The following is a 21,809-nucleotide window of genomic DNA, read 5'->3' on the forward strand; positions in this document are numbered from 1 at the left end:
CATTTATAAAAGCGTTGTATATTAAAAAGTTTTTTTTATATTATTTAGTCTTTTTCTTTTCAGAAATGCGACCTGCCTGTCGCCAACTTTACAATCGAGGCCTTTTAATACAATCCACTAAAACGTTTCTTAATAATCTTCTTCGTATGTGTGGTGATAGCGACATTGAGGTAATGAGGTGATACATACTTTGTGATTGAAAACGTTCAAAACCAAATATTTTCGAATACATTTACATATAGTTTTGGTTCAGAATAAATATGCAATTAATGCACACTGTGATATAATACATTTTTCGTCCACAGATACCACCCGAGCCCACAACATGTTGCATGTCCGGCTGTGCGAATTGTGTTTGGATCGAATATGCAGAGACATTGTCAAAACTTTTCGCAGGTAACGACGAAAAGGCAAGACAAATAATTTTGAGTAAAATCACCGATCCAAATCTAAAAATGTTTTTAAGTTTGGAATTAAGAAATATTGGGCAAAAGAAAGTCGATGAAAAGAAGGATACTACAGAATCACACAAGGATCAACAGCCACAATAGCGCACAAATAAATAGAAAATAGTAAAATTGGAATTTGAACAAAATATATGTATGTATATTTGCCTCCCCTAATCCTAAGCTTAAGTATAATGGTATTTTTTTTCATGTTCAGTAGCTAATAAAATAGCAAATTTTAATAATGAAATATAAAGACAACTTTTTATGCGGTTTTGTTTGCTTGATACTAAATCGTGGTAGAGTACTAAATTTGCCATTCTCTGAAAGGCGTAAATTGGAAAGAAAAGTCGAACGACTGAGTTAAAAAGGCGTATTGTTGTCTCTATTCTTGCAAGAAAATGCTAGACAAGAGGTGTAGTATACTTACGGTGACCAGATTACTGCGGCCAAAAATCGGGACATTTCTAAAGCATCGAATCCAATCATTAAATTTTGTTTTTAGCATAAAAAGGCTTAATACTGTTTTATTTAAAACAAAACAAAGAGAAAAAAATTTTAAAATGTTTCATATAGTTTTTATAAAACTATAACTTACTATCTAAAAGAAAAACTTGAAAATCAAAATTTGTAGAACATTTATAAAAATTCGACGAATTTGAATAAATATTCATCACAATTTGAAATATTTTAATCAGATTTTCAAGAATTGTTTTGAGCGTGAAGTTGTGTAGCCCATTTACATAATTATATGTAGTACATATAATAAAGTGCAAGTTGGAAGAAGCTTGGACTTATCGTTGATTTTTGCTCATTTTCTTCCATACACAGTATGTTTAAAAAATTTTTTGTATCGAGAAACGTGCGGCCAAAATGCACTTCCACCGTTCCGTACCTTTCTGTGGTACATCTAAAGGCTAAACTTAGCCGGCAAGGTCTTAGAACTCTTACTGGCTACCTGACAGGACACTGAAAGTTAAGGTACAATTTGAATAAAATATTTGTGTTAAAAAATCACTAAACGATATTTCACGGCAATTACAGTGCAACATTTTATTTAAAATTATTCATTTATCACACAAAGGCTTTTTAAGATAATTAAAAAGAAAATTACGAATTTCATCCACTTTTCAAAGACATTTTTCACTACCTTAAACCAAAAAGTTATCATTAATAAATACAAACAAACGACTAATCTTAGCATTATTGAGTAGACTATCTATGAATTTACTTACGGAAGGCCGTAAAACCGGCAGTGAAATGTGGTTCACTTGGAAATCCAAATGGAATATTTGGCATCGCCGTCCTTGTGTCATAACAGGCTTTATTATAGTCATGAACACTGTAGGGGTCATACGCAGAACAGCCATGCGATAATCTAAAGTAATAAGAATTTCAAACTTTAGATTATTCGATTACATTAAAAACTCAGCGATTAGATAAAATTGCTATAATTTATAGCTCAGAATCAATTATTGAAGATTTCCATTACTTGGACGCATTTTTATTTAATTTGTTTGTCAAGTCATGCGCGTCACAAAAAAAAAAAAAATAAAATAAAAATAAAAACGCACCTCTCATCGTTAATAGAGACTTCCGGCGATGACATACTACCATCATCGCTTTGATAAGTGGTATCACAGATTGTTGCACTCAACTCAGTGACAAAATTTTTATCACTTTCACGTGTGTCGTGATTATGCGTCGAGTTTTTGGCACTGGCATTATTATCCGATACAGTTTCATTTGTTTCAAGATGACCGTAAAGACGTTCGAAAAATTGACGCGGTGATGATGGACGATTATGTGGTGTTTTACCACTTGGCGCCACATCTGTCATCGCGTTAGTTTTAGTAAGTATTACGAAGTTGACGGCTAGGACGATAAAAACGGCTGATTTTGATTAATCGGAAGCATTAACTATTTGAATATGGATTAGCCACTTAACCGCCGACCGACGTACAATGCAACAACCGGTCTATTAGAGGTTTTCAAACTGAATGAGCTGATGGGAATGAACGTTTAAGCACTTCGGTTTTCAAACTGCAAACTATTTGTGACTTGCCCGTATCCTCGGGACTTTTACTTCCGCTGCCTGCGCCTATTGCGGCAAATAAAAAAAAACGTTAATGAGTGAAGTGCTTTTTACACAAAAGAGCTCAGCAGCGGCGACCAGGGCAGTGCTAAGCGTACAGGTTCTGTTTGTATTGGTTTCATTGCAAACTGGTACACCTACCCTGCAAAAAGTGGGACTAGGTTAAGTACTAGTACAGGACCACACTACCTTGTAACCAACACTAGTAACCAAAATGGTCCAAATATATGGAGAAAATATGGTTACATTAACATTGCGATGTCATTGGACCTGACCACCTCTGGTCCAACGCTGCATAACATGGGACCACTTTTGGTCCACCACTGCATAACATGGGACCACCTAGACAACTACTCCTTTTGAACCATGGCACATTCGGCAACCGAATCATATTGCCGATCGGCCACGAAGAGGTGGTGTTCAACACCTATATCAGTTTTTTACGTTTGAAGTGGTCCAGGTCAGCATAACAAGTTACTAATATGCAACCTGGTCCTTGTGCTCATACTTTAAAACTACGACCCAGTGGACCACCTGATCCTCAAATTTTTGCAGGGTACATATCCATATACATACATGCATAGGTATGTATGGATGTGGCTGGACGCCGCTGCCGCTTTGAATTTACGCACACGCTTTCGTCTTCACTACAATCAAAGTTCGACAAAATTTTAATCATCTGCGAAGTTTCGAATTACTTGCAACGTTAAATTAAAATTAGCAAAAAAAAGGGGAAAAAATTGATACATATTTGCTATAGTTGTGTGTATGTATGTACGTACATACATTTACATACTTATGTATGTGCATAATTGATAGCGTGGGAGATGTTTATGCATGGGTATGTTGTGTAGTAATTTTTTGTTGTTGTTATTATTAATCAGCATTTCAGCTGCGATTGGCTAATGTAGGACGGTTTCACCCCTAATACAAGTTAATAACAGGAAGAGGAAACACAGAGAAAAATAATTTTTATTTGAATTTTTAAGACATTTGGTATGTGTGCACTTGTCGCTACCATGTCAAACTATCGAATGTTCTAAAATGCTTTTTCATTTACGACACCTTGCGTATGCGTTTAGAATGATAAGAAAGTTGGCAAACCGTCTAATCTTCTTAAAAGCAGAAGATACTGACTTTAACAAAGTGTCGACAAAGTATCCTAATGACGACAACATTTTTTTTTTGTTCTCCTGAAAAGTACCAATTTTCACATTCGATCGTTTGACATGGTAGCGAGGATATTTTCAATGATCTATAAAATTTAGCAGTAAGTTTCGTCGCATGATATGATGACTGATATGCTCGAATCGAATGCTTTGTATTGCGTGCGCTCCACGTTTTTCATTTTCAATCTCATAAATTGTTTTGCTAAAATTTCAAAATCAAAAGCTATCAACACAAATTCTATGGGACTGAGTAATATTATTATCTAAGTTTTAGTCCATTTATTTATTTTATTTCAGTTCACATTTGCAAGAATCTATTTTTTCTATGTAGTCTTTTGAGGGCGGTTTCCTCAAGTATTTTTTAAAATGTATTTGCCTCTAAAACACATTTTAGAGAACAAAATTTTACGGTGTACAAAAATTCCCTTCTCACCATGCGTATTCATGCATATGTACATATTTTGCGCCTTTAGATATGCCACTACTACCCGTTGTTTCCGCACACGCTTTACACTTTCACACACACATAGGTACCGACGTTTAATATTTACTTGCATTTAGCAAGGCCGGCAAGTTAAGGTTTGCTCCGCCCATTTTGTAGGATAAAATACATATACAGAACAGTGTTGCCAGAAGTACAGTTTTCATAAATTGTCAGAAAAATCTTCACTTGAAGATAATTACAACAAAATTAAACTCCATACGAAAAATCTTTGCGTAATATATATACCTATTTGAAACATAAATCATGTATATATGTAAGTAAACAAAAGTTTCCCTCTCCACTTTCCCTGCTTGCACATTAACAATTCACAAACAGCCTTTAGGTAGCGTATTTTTTAACCGACCTGGCTGAACTCGCTGGCTGTAAAAGAATACACATTATGTATGTACAAATGATTACAAATTAAAGTAACTCACAGCTTTAATTTTAATCAATGATTATTTTCTGTTGACTGATAAAGAAGACTTTTCTGTTATGAAATATGCTAAAGTATGTGTTTTGTATTTAAATTTAAAAAGTATCTAGTAACTCGTTTTAATTCATAATGATAGCACTAAAAAAAACAATAATATAATAGGGGTCTTCATCTAAAGTGATAAACTGCTGATAAACTTGATAAAATGATCAATTTGTCATTTTGATAAATGAACTGACAAACTTTGTATGGAAATCTATTTAAGCAGAGTTTATGACTTTAGCAAACGTTTTGGGTAGATAAATGTATAAATTTCAGCAAAATTCAACCCTGACAGGTTGCCAGCTGGCACCTTTTGCTATGAACACATAAAATGCAAATAAACAATTTACGTGGTAAGAATGAAACGTAACTAGCCATACAAGTTAAATTGTAAACAATTGTATGCAATTATTTACCCCGGTGCGGTTATGAAACAATGCAGATAAATTGATAAATTTAAGCAATTTATTCCTTTATCACTTTAGATGAAATCCCTAAATTCGACAATTTCTCTCAACGAATTTTTATCAATTGAAGGATTCACAGAGGTGTCGTAAATGTCGTATCGTTGTATGTCGTAAACTTTAAAATATTAAATAAATGCTTGGAGAACTTGAAACGACAACCAACTATTATTTAATACTGGAAAAATTCATAATATGACTTCGATGGTACCTAACACACCCCTTTAATATATTTCTTAGGCGTTTAAAGTTTTGCGACATACACCAATACGATACTTATGACACTGTTGCGAATTCTAACGAACTGACTTCAAAACCAAAAACACCGTCGAATTTCTGTAGATGAGAAGAGTTTTATGGTTTCAAAATTGGTTGAAAATTACAGCTAAAATCGTCGTTTAAAAAATTCCGTTTTTATGTATGGTTGTTGTTGCAACCTGTTCAAACTGAGCTGTTTTCGCATTTTGTTTTACTCCGTATTTGAAATTAAAATTCGAAATAAAGATAAATATGAAGGTGAAGAAATGAATGAAAGGTAAAAGTGATGATATAGACGAAAAGGGAGGCAATGAGAAATACATAAGAATTAGGGTAATTGAATTGAATTTTTTCGATAGCTATAAAAGCTTTATTAAATCATCGAAGTTTATAGTTATCGGAATTTATCCATGCTAATTAAGTTACCGTAACGTATCGAATTATTCAAATTGATCAATGTTGATTGAGTTGTCGAAACTTATAGACTCAGAAACTTAGTTGTTGAAGTTTATGGGATTTATCGAAAATTGTCAAGTTAAAGAAATATATGAAGTTATCGATATTTATTGAATTATCATTATTCATTGACTTAACGAAATTTATCGAGTTATCATAATGCGCCGAGTTCTCTCAACTTACAGAGGTATCGATAATTATTGATCTACGGAAATTGGTCGATTCATCGAATCTAAGTTTATGGATTTTTCAAAATATATTGATTTATCGAAATTTCAAGGTTATCTAAGTTTATCAAGTTATCAATGATTGTCGAATTTTATCGTATTAACAGAATGAGATATATACATTTTTGAGTCATCGAATTTAGTCGAGTTATCGAATTTTGTGGAGTTATCGGATTTTAGTGTTTTTGAAATTCATCGAGTTATCTATATGTATCAAATCATTGAAGTTTATCGATAAACTGGAATGTATCGGGTCAATTCCAAATCCTGCCGAAGTCCTCCAAAGACCTTCAAAGATATAACAAATCGTAGTCACGTTTTAATTCCAAAGCAGATTTTCCGGTAAGCTACTTTGTACCTCATAAGTTGTGCTACGTGTTAATTTAGAAAACCTCTCCAAGACTCCTAAAAACTAGAAAATCTAACAAAATAGCTAAATATTAATATTTAAATAATTAAGCTGATTGGGTTATTACTGACAAACAGCTGATTACTGAAAGTGATACAAAGTACAGAGCGGTACTATAAAAAAGAAAAGTACAGGGTAACCAAATACATTTAAGCAGTGTTGCCACCTTATCCTTTTCTGACCAAATTTGGTCGCTTCTTTTTCATTTGGTAGGTTGGTAGGCAAAGTAAGCTTTTGGTGGGATAGTTTAATTAAGTTCTTAAATTCTTAATTATAAAAATATATATTTCAAACAAATATTTGCCCTTTGTACCTTTTAAATATTTGCCAATCCTGTCTTTAAAAATAAAAAACCTAATTGGTTTGGCCACTGATGGAGCCAATGTTATGGCCGGAAACCTGGGTGGGCTGAAAAGATGACTGAGTGCAGAAACCGATTTATTTTATATTAAGTGCACATGCCTTTCACTTCACCTTTGCTCAAGCTATGCTTGAAAAAAAATTGTCGAAAAGCATTGTGACACTGTGCCGCAACATGTAGTTTCTTTTTCCACAGTCCTTAGAGGATACATGAACTGAAGGAATTTCAGGTCTACTGTGCGGTAAAACCTCACAAAATCTTGGGCATATCTCAAACGCTTTCACTAGTTGAGCAAAGAGATAGTTTGAAACTTTGCAGACCTTTCCGAAGGAATGTGTTGCGATGCAAAACCAAATGATATATGTTATTTCTATGGTATATTTGGCCCATAATTAACAATCTTAATAAAGAGTTCCAAGCTGAAAGCTCTCGTTTGCCACACTTATATGCAACTATCAAAGCACATTATCTTTTAAGTTTTAGTAAATTTATTAAAAAAGATGCGATCAGTAACAATATTAATATTGATTGTAAATATGAAAATAATCATATTAAAATATCTGACATTTTTATTGCAATAATAGCTGAGATGTTTATGAAACCAATATATTAAAGTTATACATAGAGTTTTTGGACCAAATGAATTTAAAATTTGATTTCAAGCGTGATGATATAAAACTTTTACAAATAATAACACGGCTACGGTAGTTCCTAAAGAAGATTTACTAATTTTACACCATTTGTTAAAGTTTTCCATCTCATAGATTGCGATCCTGATATAATAACCACGGAGTGGAATGTTCTGAGGCTAAATAACTCCATCTCGCCAATTTTGTTTTTAATAAAATTTCATTACCTCATAGCTCTGCGCATGCAAAACGCAAATTTTCAACGCTTTTTAAAACTAACTAAAACTAAACTAAACTTGATAAAAATTAAACTAAGAAATAAGCTTAAGATTGACAGTATCAATAGCATAATGTTATGCAAAGAACTTGTTAACAAAAATGACCCGCACAAAAAATGTTAAATGCCTGTGCCTGAGATATATACCTGCATATATTTATTTCTTGTTTGTTTTAAAATGTACAAAGTACATACTATATGTATGCATGTAAATGTTTTGTATGCGAAACATTTAATCTTAAACAAATGAATTGCATGCTTTCAGAATGCTTTTTTGTAATTGAAATTGATTTGGTAGGTTGTAAACGATTTTGGTTGGATTTTGGAATAAAATTGGTTGGGGGGAAAAAATGTTAGTGGCAACGCTGCAATTATGGGACACAAGCATTGAACTTTTTCGCTATTCTTGTGATGAAACATTAAAATTGTATAATTAAAAATAAGCAATTTAAATAAAGGCTATATATAAATTTTCCAACCTCTATAAACATTCAAATTAGAAATAATTTTAATTCGAAATTCAATTGTCAGGATCACTCTGTATCTATTCATATCTCGTTTGTTTGCAAAAAAAATATTTTAGTTTAAAAAATTAATTTGTGTCGGTTGGTTTTACGTGTTGTTCTCGCTGCCGTAAAAAATTTAAATGCTTGATTTGAATGTAAAGTAATCACGGATTGATTTAAATGTGCATACAGTAAATTTTGACGAAGTGTGAAAAGAAAAATTTAAAAGCCCATAGTGTCGAATATTTTATCAAAAAATTGCATTAAAAGTGTCAATTAAGTTTGCAAACCAACCAAAAATATAAAGAAATGGCAGAGCAACGAACAAGAAGATTGCGATCTAGAATAAATTTAGGAAAATTGGATAATGTAGCCTTGATGCGACAGCTACACATTGAAGATAATAACAGCTCGAGCAGCGAAGTTGGAGTCGACGTGGACAAAAATGAAGCAGAAGCCAAATTTGTCAACGCAGTTAAGCCGGAGGCAGTTGACGATGCCTCAAGGTAAGCAAAAACAAAAAAAAAATTATACAAACAAGACGGCAATAACAAAGCCGAGATTGTGGTTAGACAAAACATAAAAATAGAAAAGTCGATAATAGGATAGGGAACAAAAATAGCCCAAGTTTTTAAATTTGGTTGTTTAAAACTGGTTTGCCACAAGTATTTTTCGTAGGTATTGTTAAAAATATGCATTTCTCTTATTAACATGGAAAATAAACTGAAAATTGTATACTACAGACTAGATAACATGTGACCGAGTAAATTCTTGCATGCTTAAGAAAATACTATACTGAGTATATTTTTAAAAAGTACGTTTTCTACAGCGAAAACGAGTTTAAGCATTCTACGTTAATTTGCAAATTGTAACATATGTACATAAATTTCATCAGAGAAATCCATATTTCCATTTTATTTGATAAGACCTTCTTGGTCAGCTGAGTAATTTAAAAATTACAAAAGCTAAGGTAGGCACTTAGGGAAAGTGTCTTGCCGCGTAATGCGATTTCACGCAAAGCTGATGAACACATGCTTGTACCTACGTATCAATATTCATATCTCTCATATGCTAGAAGATCGTCATAATTCAAAAAAAAAAAAAAAAAATTGTTTAATTAGATATGCAAAAGAGATATGTCTTTCAGCCGTTCTTGAATATTGAAAGTCACTTTGAATTCAAATTGAATGGAGGTTGAAATTCACTTGGAAACAAATTGCAGAACCAGCCTGAATGATAGGTATCTGCCAATCGTGCATCATAAAAAGATTCATTTGCCCAGTAACCTTACAATTATAACAAGGAATAACTCTTTAACAAAGTACAAAATTAAAAAGCAAATTTGTTCCTCAAGATTAAATTTCAGGATTGTACCATTGTCATTGTTATTTATTTAGGTACTATGTTAAATGAAGTACTTAAACCTTAAAACCGTTTTTCTCGCATTTAAATTTTTCGAGTTAGTAGATTATTTTAGCCAAGCTGCAAAATGCTTGTTCTTTCAAATACCGCACTTATTTGATTTTTTTCTAGCTTTGCAAATATCTTATTTTATCAGTTTTGCGTGTTTTTAAAGAAAGATATGATAAGGTTTTTGTTTGTGTGCATGCGTGTATGGTGCAACTGTCGTGGTTTAAGGAATTCTTTGGGGAAAGATACATGTATATGTGACATATGTACATACGTACTAGGGATGTTGCGAATATTTGCATTCGCATACGTTATACGAATGATTCGCATCATTTTAGACATTCGTATCAATAATCGTATTCGCATCAAATTAAAATTTAATTTAAAGGTGGTTTCAATTTAACCTTCCTCAGTAGATTATTTCAGGAGTTAAAAGCCCTTCCGAAAGGCCGTCCTGAGAGTCAAGAGGCCTTCCACTCTACACTCTTTTCTCCTTTCTATTTTGTATGGAGTGACACAAATTGAAGAAGTTAAGTTGAGTTGAACCAACCAGTACTATATGTCTGTTACCAAATATCCATCTTCACCACTAAAAGTCGAGTGCTAACGCACTTGATTTTTTTCCGTATAACAAAAGTTTGATTCAAAAGTTTGTTCCGCCTTGGTCCGAAAATTTAGTTTCCTAAATCGGAAAATTTTTTGGAGTTGGTCTAGTACATACATTACTCTTTAAAGGTTAACAAAAATAACCTTGGAACAGTAAATATTTGGTTTTTATACAGTGGTTATTTTTACCTGAACAGTACTGTATGTGTATAAATTTAGTATGTACACTAGGGTGGTCTAAAAACAGTAAAGTCGGAATTGTAATGCTCTCACTCCCTAGGATTGTTCTATATCAAAAAAAAAGGTAAACCCCTATTTTTTTATTTTGAAATAAAAAAATATTTACAGGTCGCTCAAAGCGCTCAAAGTTTTCTATGTATTTTTATATGGGGAAAATAAAATTTTTCGCAGAAATGGTATAGAATTCTTGAAAATCAATATTTTTCGGTCGAAAAACTATGGTTCTCTTCAGGAGACTTTCAAAAATAATACCCAATTGTTTATTTAACCATTTTTTAATACTAACAATTTTTTATTGGTCGCCGCATTGCATTTTTCGGGGTTTTTGTGGGTTTTTGGCGGACCTATAAATTATAGCTGCGATGAAAAAAATAGTTAAATAAACAATCTGGTATTATTATTGGGAATCTCCTGCAGATAAACAGAGTTTTCTGGTAGAAAAATATTGATTTTTAACAATTCCATACCATTTCTACGAAAAGTGGTTTTTTTCGCATATAAAAAAAAAATGGATTTTTACTAGCGGAAACTAGCAGCCGTCAAAATCAGAAAAATTTCGTTTGGAGCTAAAACGGTCGTAAAATGGTTAAAATGGCTAAATAGTACTAATAGTAGTTAAAATGAAGAACTACATAGTTTTGTTAAGGTTGAGCATTTATTGACGTAAGGTTGTTTTTACATTTTCGGCAATTATAATAAAAACCACGAACTTTATAAGTTAAATGAAGTGCATATATTTCGAATTCGTTGCTAATAGCACTTATAACAGTGAACTAAAAATACTTTACAAAATGTTAAAGTCTGTAATTTCAGATAATTGAATTGAATAATTTTTTCGCAAAATTTTTCTGGAAAGTTTTACATCCAGCTCTCCTTAAAGGTAAAATTAGTAAGGTAAAACAAAATCCGAGAACAAAATCAGAAAAAAGTATTTTCTTTTAGTTAATTTTTAAATTCCTTAACCTAGATCCTAGAGTTTATGGCGTATACACTGCAACTCGAAATTTTCCATTTTATCAACGCTTAAGTTTTGGCTTATATATACCAAATACAACTAAAACTTTCTGGAAAAGAGCTAGGAGCTAAAACCCGATTTTCGGAGCTATATAGAAAAATAGAGAGCTAAATTTAGCTCCAAAGGCAACACTGGTCAAAATGGATAAAGAAAAATTCTCGTGAAACTTTTTCAATAGTCAAATACACCGATCAGGTGATTACTTGCTAGTTTCTGCTAATTTTGCATTTCTTTACGTTTTCGTTTCACTCTCTGTGGGCGTAACTCTCCCAATTTTCTCATTCTTCTTCTTCCTCATAATTATCTTGTAGAAAAGAAAAGAAACAAAGCCAATCCTAGAAGGTGAGCATGATGCAATAACACAAGGTGTAATCGGTTGCCAACTTCTCGCTCTAATTCCGCCACATTGACTACCTTAGATTAAACACTGTTACTTCTTTAACAAACATTTTTTGCCTAATAATATACTTGCATTTTTTATATTTTTTCTCAGTATATACATTTTGTTTTCTCAAAAAGGTATTTTATCTTATTTTATTTTATTTCATTGTGAATATACTATAAAAAAGCAAATTTTGTTTAGAAGAAAATATAAAACTTTATATTTTTCCCCCAAATGGGGATTCATTTCTTCCCGTTTTTCTTCTTATTCTACTGAGCTAAGGCAGTGTCAAATCGAGCTGTCCACAACTGATAACACCTTGTATTATTGTATCGTGGAAGGTGAGAGCATAATAAAATCCGACTTTACTTCTTCCACATGCAATTTTGGACAGCCCTAATGTACACGAACTGCGTGTTTTGCGCCGTCAACATTTTCCATTTTTTGTTTTTATTAAACATTTTCACAAAATGTTCACGTGTGACAAAAACTTTAATGGAATTAGTAATGCATTTGACAGAAGATGTGCCTATACTAAATTTATGCATGTGTATTATGGTTTTAAAATAAAATTTAATGATAAAAAAGTCTGCTGCTAACTATACATATCAACATACATACTTGTAAGCAGTTGAAGAGCACCACTGTCTACATTGTTGTTGGCAGCATTGCTGTTTTCATTCCTCAGCGAACTTGCCATTGCCAATAAAAAACTAATTATTAAATTGTTTCCACTTAAAAAAATTTTGTTTCTTATATTTTTGCTTATTTAGGAGTAGGTGACTACTGTATTGTTCAACGTATTTTAAAAATTTTCACGTGAAAAACGCTTTATTCTTGAGTGACCAAGTTGACAGTTTCCCTGGAAGCAAGCATTTTCTTCTGTGTCATCTCTCAAAATATGTGTGAATACTTTTTAGGTATGTATGCACATGCATATGTATTTTTTTTGTTGAATTCGTTAAAGCGAAATAAACATTTAGTCGCTCGCAGGATCTAAAATTTGGCCCGTACCTGACCGCTTGATTTGTGCCGCCCTGATATTTACAAATTTTTACAGCGTACTCCATAAAGTTTAACAACTATTCAGGCTAAAAAAAATAAAAATGAGTTAAAAATGTCCCAGATTTTCGAATATCATTGAAGTATGTAAAAAAATATCGTATTTACTGACCTAAAAAAAATATTGAGGTGTAACTATTGCATGGAATGACCCATATGTACAAAGTTGCGGGTTTACCGCCGGGATTACGAAATGTATTATATTTTAAGACGTCCACCAAAATATTTCATAAAAATATTAAGATTTACGTGAACTTAACAGATTTAAAATTCAGTTTTTTTTATGAATAAAAATAGTTTCTTAAAGAACTTTTTGAAAAAAATTATGTTTTTTTAACCTTTTTCAAGACTTTTCAAATATGTACCGACAAATCTTAATTCAACTTGGAATGACGGTCGTTCATCCTACCTTTCTCTTTCATACTTTGCATAAGTTTATTTGCAAAGAAATAAAAAGGGTGAGAAAATACCTTTCCACTGATGCTTTATAAGTCGAAATCGGAATAGCTTTGGTCCAGTTATTCCAGTTTTTCTTAAAGCAATCTGTAAAATGTTAAAAAACTGCATAAAAAAAATCTCATATTACGATGCCATTGACAATTATTTATTTTTTTTTTAAATTTTTTTCAGATTTTTTAAGCTTAAATTGTTTTGTCATCTGAGGGGATTTTTTTTCAAACAATTCTTTAAGAAACTATTCACTATTAATTAATAGTTAATTGTCCTTACAATTAAAGTTTGCCCAACACTGACGCCAGGCAACGAAATGACAAATAAATGCATGCCATTTTAAAAATGAGGAAACAGACACAATGACACGGGTAGTGTTTAATGCCCAACATAGTGATTAAAATTTTTTCAAATGATACCTAGTGAAAACTCAATGTTAGCCCTATTACAAATTTTTGTAGATATTTTTAAGAGGCTTTCCTGATCATTGAATTCTTTGGCCTTTGCTCTCTCACATTATTTTTTGTGTAACAGCCCCAAATTTAAATTTCAATATGCATCAATTGCGGAAAAATCGAATGTCGATTCTCGATTTTTTTTGAATCGATTCAAAGATCGAAGCGGAACTAAAAAATCGACAAAAAATCGTATCGGAAGGGCTGGATTAATCGATATTCGATTTAAGCGATTCAAAATCGGCATCTCTAGTCTAAATAGATGAATATGGAAAAAATGTTATTTTCCAACGATGAAAATTTCGAACAAAATTCTGTTCCAAAAGTGGTGTCTTCCAGTCGAATCGGGTCAGTGCACTTGTGCGAATATTCGCAACAACCTTGGTAGATATGTATGTAGTATAACAGATTTCATCAGATGACTGCGCATTCTTTTGAATTTTGATTTCTACTTGCTTCACATGTTCGGGTTTTGCCGGCATTGTTAATAAGCAATTCCGTTTTGTTAACCCCATTCGGCAAATTTTACTTCCAGATTTTGAACTACCATTTCTTTTCGACTCACTTTCATTACGCTGCTGCTAAAACTGCTATCCATTTTGGTGTGCGGTTCGATTAGCCTTTGTTTTGTTTGTACGCCCTTTGCGTCTTCAGCGTTTTGCCTTACGGCAAGTTCTGGCTCAACTTTGTTTGTACATATATGTACTGTAGTAAGTACATACATACATCCACATACTGCGCATATTAGGGCTGGTACTATCCTTTTATTCGGATATCCGTTGGATATTTGTATATACAGATAAAACCCGGCAGTCCGATTAATGTCCGTTAATTTTGTAATCCGGATATCCGGTTATCCAGTTTATGTCCGGATATCCGTGTATTCGGTTTTTTTTTTTTAAATCAAATATACGAATATCCGGATTAACCGGATTATTCGGATAGTAAAAAACTCGGATGAACTCCCGGCCGTAGTACAGATGTACATACATATGTACATGTGTATGTGTGCTTGTAGATATTCGCATAATGTTTGAATGGATTCCATTGAATGTCGGTTTTCTGGTGTTTTACTCAAATTTTTCTTGTTGTTTTGTCCTACTTTCTGGCGGCTACCCTAAGTTTTTTCGCTTTTTTTGTTTTTTTTTTTTAATCAAAGTATGTGTTATTGAGTTCGATGGTTTGAAAACGGCGGCATTTTCCATAACGCCAGTTTGTATGTACAGACATTAGTGTGCGCCATGAAAAACATTTTGGTCGAACTACGGTGACATTAAGAGATCTTCACCAACATTTTTTTAGGTGTTTCTGAATGTTTAGTTCTTCATGAAAAATGCTCATTTCGAAGCTTGCTCTTAGGGCACAATTGTAGCTCGACGTCCGGCTATTTGATTAGTCGACTAGTCAATTAGCAACTTTTTTGTCCGTTGATAGTCGAATAGCAATTATTCGATTAACCGTTCTTTTTTTCAACTAACCGCTCGACTTCCGGTAGTCTGAAAATCGCCTAACCGAAATTATACGAATAGTGATAGTTGTTCACGATAAAATTATTTTTATTAATGTAGTTGGTTTTTGTTACTCACTGTATGTACTGAAATCTTTTTGTATGATTTTTATTGAAAAAAAAAAACAACTACACTGCCGGAACAAAGTATTGGCACAGAAAATATTTCACAATATATGAAACAATTTTTATTCTTATATTTTCCCTGTCAATTTTGTATAAAAATATGGTTCATTCTACAACAAAAAACATAAAAATATAATTCCTAAACTTTGTGCAAAACTCGCGAAAATTTAGCAATATTTCATGCAAATTTTCAACTTTTTAATTTTTTTGAGTATGCAGCCCATTAAATTTTAGCCAAAAAAATGTAAGTTTGGAGTTAGTCAAAAATCGCATTGATTTTTGAGATTTTTTTGTTGAAGGTGTTTTGCATTTTTTCCATACTGTCATACGAAAGATTATTAGGAAACATTTATTTACGAAAGTATTGAGGTGTTTTACAATGGTTTTCACCCGTTTAAAAATTAAAATCAATTAATTGAATTAAATTACTAAAATATGGGTACCAATCGAATTGTTTTTGAAAAGAGTTTTACAGCCTTATTCTGTATCACGAACGATAGGCAACACGAACGATTCATCTGCAGAGGAATGCTCAAAAAATTAGTCCGGCGGCATCATTTTAACCGGTTTAAACGCAACCGAGACCATTGCAACGTAATGTATGAAAAGCAAGACGAAGACGACCGATAGAGTTTAAAATCGCAATCAGAGAGGTTGTCGTCTGCAGAAGAATCGTTCGTTTTGCCTATCGTTCGTTCTAAACTAATGTAGGAAGGTTGCCACTTGAGTTAAGTGAATCAGGTAATTGGAATGTGTTCACAATATCGGTGTCGGACGAAAGGGGTTTAATCAGGACTACCACTGCAACCGTCGTAGGCCGAATTTACGCGAAATCTACGAAAATGCTATCACTAAATCTAAATAGATACGAACGAAGTATACACTTTGAATGCATTCGGATTCAGTAATCGTACTTTCGTAGATTTTACAAAAATCGGACTACGATGGCTTCAGCGATAACTCGGAATAAGGTTTTCGTTGGAAAATATTTTGAAATGTGTTGCCATCGGTTTTAAAAGTCGAATTTAAATTAAACCTACTCAAATTAAAGTGTCAAATATAAGAGTGTTTGGAAATGTTCAGAATGAACATGCAGAATTTTCTGAGGTATTCGAAGAGGGTTACCACCTGTTTCAGAACTAAATTCAAACTAAGTTAAATGAGTTATTACGATATTAATCGAAAGAGTCTCGAAAAGGCTGTATTTCTAAGCTACATATGTATGGCAGGGTTTCCACATGTTTAAAAATTCAAATTCAACTTGAATTGTCAGATGAAATAGGTTAAAAAAGGTGGCCAACCGTTTAAAAGTTTAAATTCAAACTACACATTCAACAATTTCAATGAATTATTACAATAAGGGTATCAATCCAAATGGCTTTGGTCATTTCTAAACTACATGCCAATAAAAAAAGGTATCACAAGAGAGAGGTTTAAGAAAGTCTTAGTTTGAAAATATTTTGAAGATGGCTAAAAAAATGTAAAATCTTCTGTTTAAGTATGTTGAGTCTTGTTGAAAATACACATAATGTAGCACGCAGAAATTTCATGCACTCGGCGAAGTGGGTGAGATCGATCTAATATAAAATACATTTGGGCCCTTTGAGCGACTTCTAAATATTTCTTGATTTCAAAATAAAAAAATAAGGGTATACTTTTTTTCGGTGTAGAACAATCTTAGTGGGTGAGAGCATAAAAATTCCGACTTATCTTTTCCACATGCATTTTTGGACCACCCTAATGTACACACATGCATGCATGTAATCATTTGATAATTTAGAAGAGCGAAAACTTTGATTTCTTGACAGTCGTTGTTCGTCGAAAGACAGGTTTAACCCAATCTGGAATTCCATTAATAATGAATTGAGTATTGCGAGTGGTTAGGTTTCATATTCGTGGATACGAGGGCCATTAAATAGGTCCATCGAATATTTAAGAAAAAACAAAAACAAATTTGCATGATTTATACATTTTTACTTACGCAGAAAGCAGTTAGTGAAAAAATTTTCCCACAATGAAGACGGTCCACAAAAACATTAGGGGTATTCTCTGAGTCTTGCAAAGCCCTTGCACGGTGCACGGCCTCAGAGAATACCCCTATTGTTTTTGAACGCGTTAACTGCTTCTTCTGGCGATGAAAATCGTTGTCCGCGAAGTTTATTCTTGAAATTATAATTTTTTTGTTTTGCTAAGTAATAAAAGAAAACACTGAACTTAGTCATAAATAATTAGGCATTTCATGAGAAAAAAGTCTAATAACATTTATCTTAGAAAAAGTGGAAATAAAACAAGCATCGAGTTTTTCCAACAAATCTTTGACAAGATCGTTACCTCTTTCTTACCTAACTAAAGGTCAGACATACAGCTTTTTAATTATTTGAGCATATACTTTCTTCATAATTGGAAGCTGAACATTTCTGCCTGAAATCCCTTTGGAGGACATCACACTTTGACTTTAAATACTTAGCACAGGACGGAGGTCAGTTTTATAACAGAAATTTGTAGCCAAGGATCCAATGTATGTATGTCCATATGAAAAAAATAATGCCCGGCAAATAAACGAAATTACTGATTTTCGAAATGTATGCTAAAAATAAATTTCCCAAGAGCCTCATTTGGAATGATTGAAAACAATACGTACACTCACGCTCGTAATAATAGGTGCAAAATTCAAAATGATATTGATCGCAACATGTCGCTACCTAAATGTGAAAAGGTGCCAAATCCACTTTTTCTCAAGATTTAGTTTTCGATGTACAATGACAGATAACGCGAAACTACGTCGATTTTTCGTCTCCCCTGAACAATTTTGAAAAATTGGACTTGCCACCTTTCCAGCTTTAGGTAACGATATGTTTATTTATTTATATTTTATAGTTTTCATTTAAAAATAGCAGGATCCACAACAAAAACCACTTAAATAAAAGTTTCAGAGTTAGCGCATAGCTCACAAAATTTAATCAAACTTAAAAAAATTATCAACAAAATCCCCTATTATAAATGGCACTTGATTCTCACAATGTGGGTTTTGCCAGACGTTGGCTTCTCACCGAAAACGAAGTGAGAAATGATTGTGTCAAATAAAAACGTCGAGTAGAGATTGATATTACAAGTTGAAATTTTATTCTCAATAGACATGTTCAAATGAAAGTCGTTTGTGTATTGAATTCTCCAAAATTTAAAGTCATTCCTTGATTCCCCTAGAAATTCAAATTCCACCAAAATCGGGGAATTCAGTTTCCTGTCTGGATTTCCATGCAATTTTTGGTATATGCCGACACTAATTTTACAACAATTTAGCCCAACTAATGTATATACATAGTTTGCTCGCTCTCCCCCGAGTTTGCTGCAACAACAATTGCATGCAGTTTGCCAAACAAAATTTCCGCGAAACACCGACCCAAGGCATATTAAACAAATAGCAAAGCAATAGAGCAAAAACACCAAGATGCGTGTTGTTTGTTGTTGATTTTTTACTCTAAAATGTAAAAAAGGTAAATAAAATTTTACATTGCAGTTCGCCAACCGAAAACGTTCTGCTAAAAAATGTAAAATTTTAGTATGGAAATGTCAAATCGAATAAAATGGCATAAGTGTCGAGAAATCTAAGGCCATATTTAGTGACCCTCGTCAACAAACGCCGTAAATAATATACTGCCTACATACATATGTATGTATGAATCGTACGGCGCGCTAGTAAATTTCACTGCACAATGAGTAGAAAGCAATTAAAAATACTAATCGAGCAATTTTGTTAAATGTATTGCATTCCATAATACTTATTATGGCACTATGAAGAATTACATATGTAAATACGTTCCCTTAGTTTTTTATTGCTTTCTCAAACTATTTTTTGTTGTTAAATTTTCTCTTATTCATATGAGTGCTAAGAGAATATAAAACGACACTTTCGTATATACATTAATATGTATCTACACCTACGGCCAACTAATTAGCACCGAAATTCAAAATGACTCTTTGCAACTTATGTTCATTTATTTGTTTTTAATAAATTTCATTAAAATTATAATACAATCTATAACAGAAACCGCATAAACAACAGTTTCAAAGGTGCACACATTTCAAAAAAAAAAAATTAAACTTCAAAAAAAATAGCCATCAAAATTTAAAAATTTTTAATTAGAATGTTTATAAAAATTTTGGGTATGCAGTTTTGTACCCAATTCAATTTTAGTGTAATAAAGTGCAAGTTTCAAATCGCGAAAAATTAACGTTGATTTTTTAGGTTTTTTTTTGTGGTAGGTGTTGCGTATTTTCTTCCATATAACGCCTAATCAAAATCTATATCGCTAGCTTAAAGCATAAACAGAGCTTTGATCCGGATCAACTCGGGAATTAACTGCAGTTGATCCGGATTAAGTCCGAGTTAGTCCGCATCAACGCTGCCGTCTGTTTAAGCTTTTAGAGTGCAAAGTTGCTAAGCTCACTTTTTTTTAATTTTACAGGCGAGGAAAAAATTTCGTAAGTATAATGGTGCATTTACATGGTATATATCTGTTCATAAACCGTATGAATTTTCCTATAAAAGAAGCACCAACTCTATGACGAAATGAATGAAAGCGATATATATTTAACAATTTTGACTTATATACTTGGCAAGTCTTTTTTTGTAAACAATAAACAAAAAAATTTCATTTTGTGCTAACTTCGAAACTAATAGCTTATTTTTTTGTTAAATGTGCTTTAAAAACATCTTGTGGAAAAACAGTTTTTTGTTCAGAATTGCTTGTTTACGAAACATTTGGCATAAGTTGAAATCATAGGGATGCCGTTTTCTTCCGTTTCTCAATGGATTTTATACTCGGAAAAGGTACCAAAATATGTATGCAATATTTCTACATATCGTCGTTTAAAGTACAAAGCCGCGCATCAAAAAAATTCAAAACCTCGTATGTGAGGTTGCCTTAATTTTATAGGAGAGAGTAAAACATGTCCTAATTAAAAACGGTTCTCTCTTTTAAACTTAATTATCTCTTCTCCTTATGTCTAAGTATCGATATTCTATTATAAATGGCTAAGGGTTTGATGCCAGGAGCTTGCGGTGACCAAATATCTTTTTTGGCACAAATGGCAGTTACGAGGTTTTGCAGAACCACGATACGCGCTTTTGTACTTTAAACGACGATATACATATTGGCGCTAACACAATATGTTAGTGTTTGGCCTAGCTCTCCTCCGATATGTGGCGTGCGTGATTTTGTCACACAAAGTAAAGGACAGTTTTACGCCGACTCCGAACGGCAATTGTATTTTTATGAGAAGTCGTTTCCATGACAGAATATACTCGGAGGTTTACTATTACCAACAGAGGGGCAACCGCTATTAGAAAAAAAGTTTTTTGTTTTTTATATTTTGATGTTGGTGGGAAACTGGGCTTGAGCTCAGGCGCTGCGTAATGCTCTACAACAGCCGCGACTACTTTTACATATATTGCTGGTATATTCAAAATACTATCCCGAACATCCCCAAAATTCAGGAGCAAATGAAAAAATGCTCATTGAAAATAATTCACATGTATAAATTAAAAGATATAACTTAAGCGGTTACAGCGCTAAACAAAAGCAAAGTTAGAAAAAATAGCAATGCGGTGTGAAGGAAATATAAGACCATAAAATGTTTGTTTGTTTCGTTATTTCTCTGAACCTTTTAAGATATGACACTCCATTCTTTGCAGTAGTTTGCAAATATACACGAATTGTTCTAAAATCGCAAACATTTTCGTGGGATGTTTTTCTTTGATTTCGAATTGAAAATACATTACGATCATATTGTACCGAAATAAGTGCGGGTTCCCTGCATTTTATAAAAGCCAGAAAGAAGCATAAACTGTATGAAAAAATGAAAGGGAGAAGTATACATACCTTCTATAATTTTGATTTATATGCATACTAGTGTTCGCCCAGCGGTTGAAATTCAACCGATAAAATTAAGGATAGTTTATATAAGTTGAATGAGCTAAAATAACATTAGTTGGAATGGGTTAAGTGGAGGAGAGTTTAGCTTAGTACTTGGCATAACATAACATAACCATAACATAAGAATAAATAACATAACATATGAAGCATAACACACCACAATATAACATCGCACACTCTTCAGTTGTATTTCCTTTTTATCCCTTTTTTCACCTCTATCTAAATCTTATTTATTTTGGTTCATTTTATGCCAAATGATGTTGCCTTTGATGCCACATCAAGTGATATCATGTCATGTGGGGAAATTGGGTGTGGTGAGCTGCGGTGTGGTGGAATTGGGTGTAGGAGTTACGGTGTGGTG

The 21,809-nt window shown here is 32.8% G+C and overlaps 2 protein-coding genes across 2 annotated transcripts; one reads left to right on the forward strand and one right to left on the reverse strand.

The window, feature by feature from the left end:
• Window positions 1-57: 57 nt before the first annotated feature.
• Window positions 58-918, forward strand: LOC118738516 (oxidoreductase-like domain-containing protein 1). Its single transcript, XM_036469453.1, has 2 exons — window positions 58-170; window positions 306-918. The coding sequence occupies exons 1-2, from the start codon at window positions 66-68 to the stop codon at window positions 549-551; spliced, it is 351 nt and encodes a 116-aa protein (XP_036325346.1). The 5' UTR covers window positions 58-65; the 3' UTR covers window positions 552-918.
• Window positions 919-1,686: 768 nt separating this feature from the next.
• On the reverse strand, window positions 1,687-2,634 carry LOC118738517 (homeobox protein rough-like; the record flags this gene model as incomplete). The annotated part of the gene is given in 2 exon segments (XM_036469454.1): window positions 1,687-1,824; window positions 2,021-2,634. Coding segments are annotated over 2 exon segments (404 nt in total), but the record flags the coding sequence as incomplete, so codon positions are not given.
• Window positions 2,635-21,809: the final 19,175 nt, after the last annotated feature.

Source organism: Rhagoletis pomonella, unplaced genomic scaffold (assembly GCF_013731165.1).
Source record: "Rhagoletis pomonella isolate Grant_MI unplaced genomic scaffold, Rhpom_1.0 Rhpom_scaffold_00004, whole genome shotgun sequence".
In the NCBI taxonomy this organism is placed as follows: Eukaryota; Metazoa; Arthropoda; class Insecta; order Diptera; family Tephritidae; genus Rhagoletis; species Rhagoletis pomonella.

Coding starts and splice junctions, on each gene's coding strand:
- LOC118738516 (XM_036469453.1), top strand. CDS start 66: ATGCGACCTGCCTGTCGCCAACTTTACAATCGAGGCCTTTTAATACAA. Junction 171..305: donor GTGGTGATAGCGACATTGAG/GTAATGAGGTGA, acceptor TTTCGTCCACAG/ATACCACCCGAGCCCACAAC.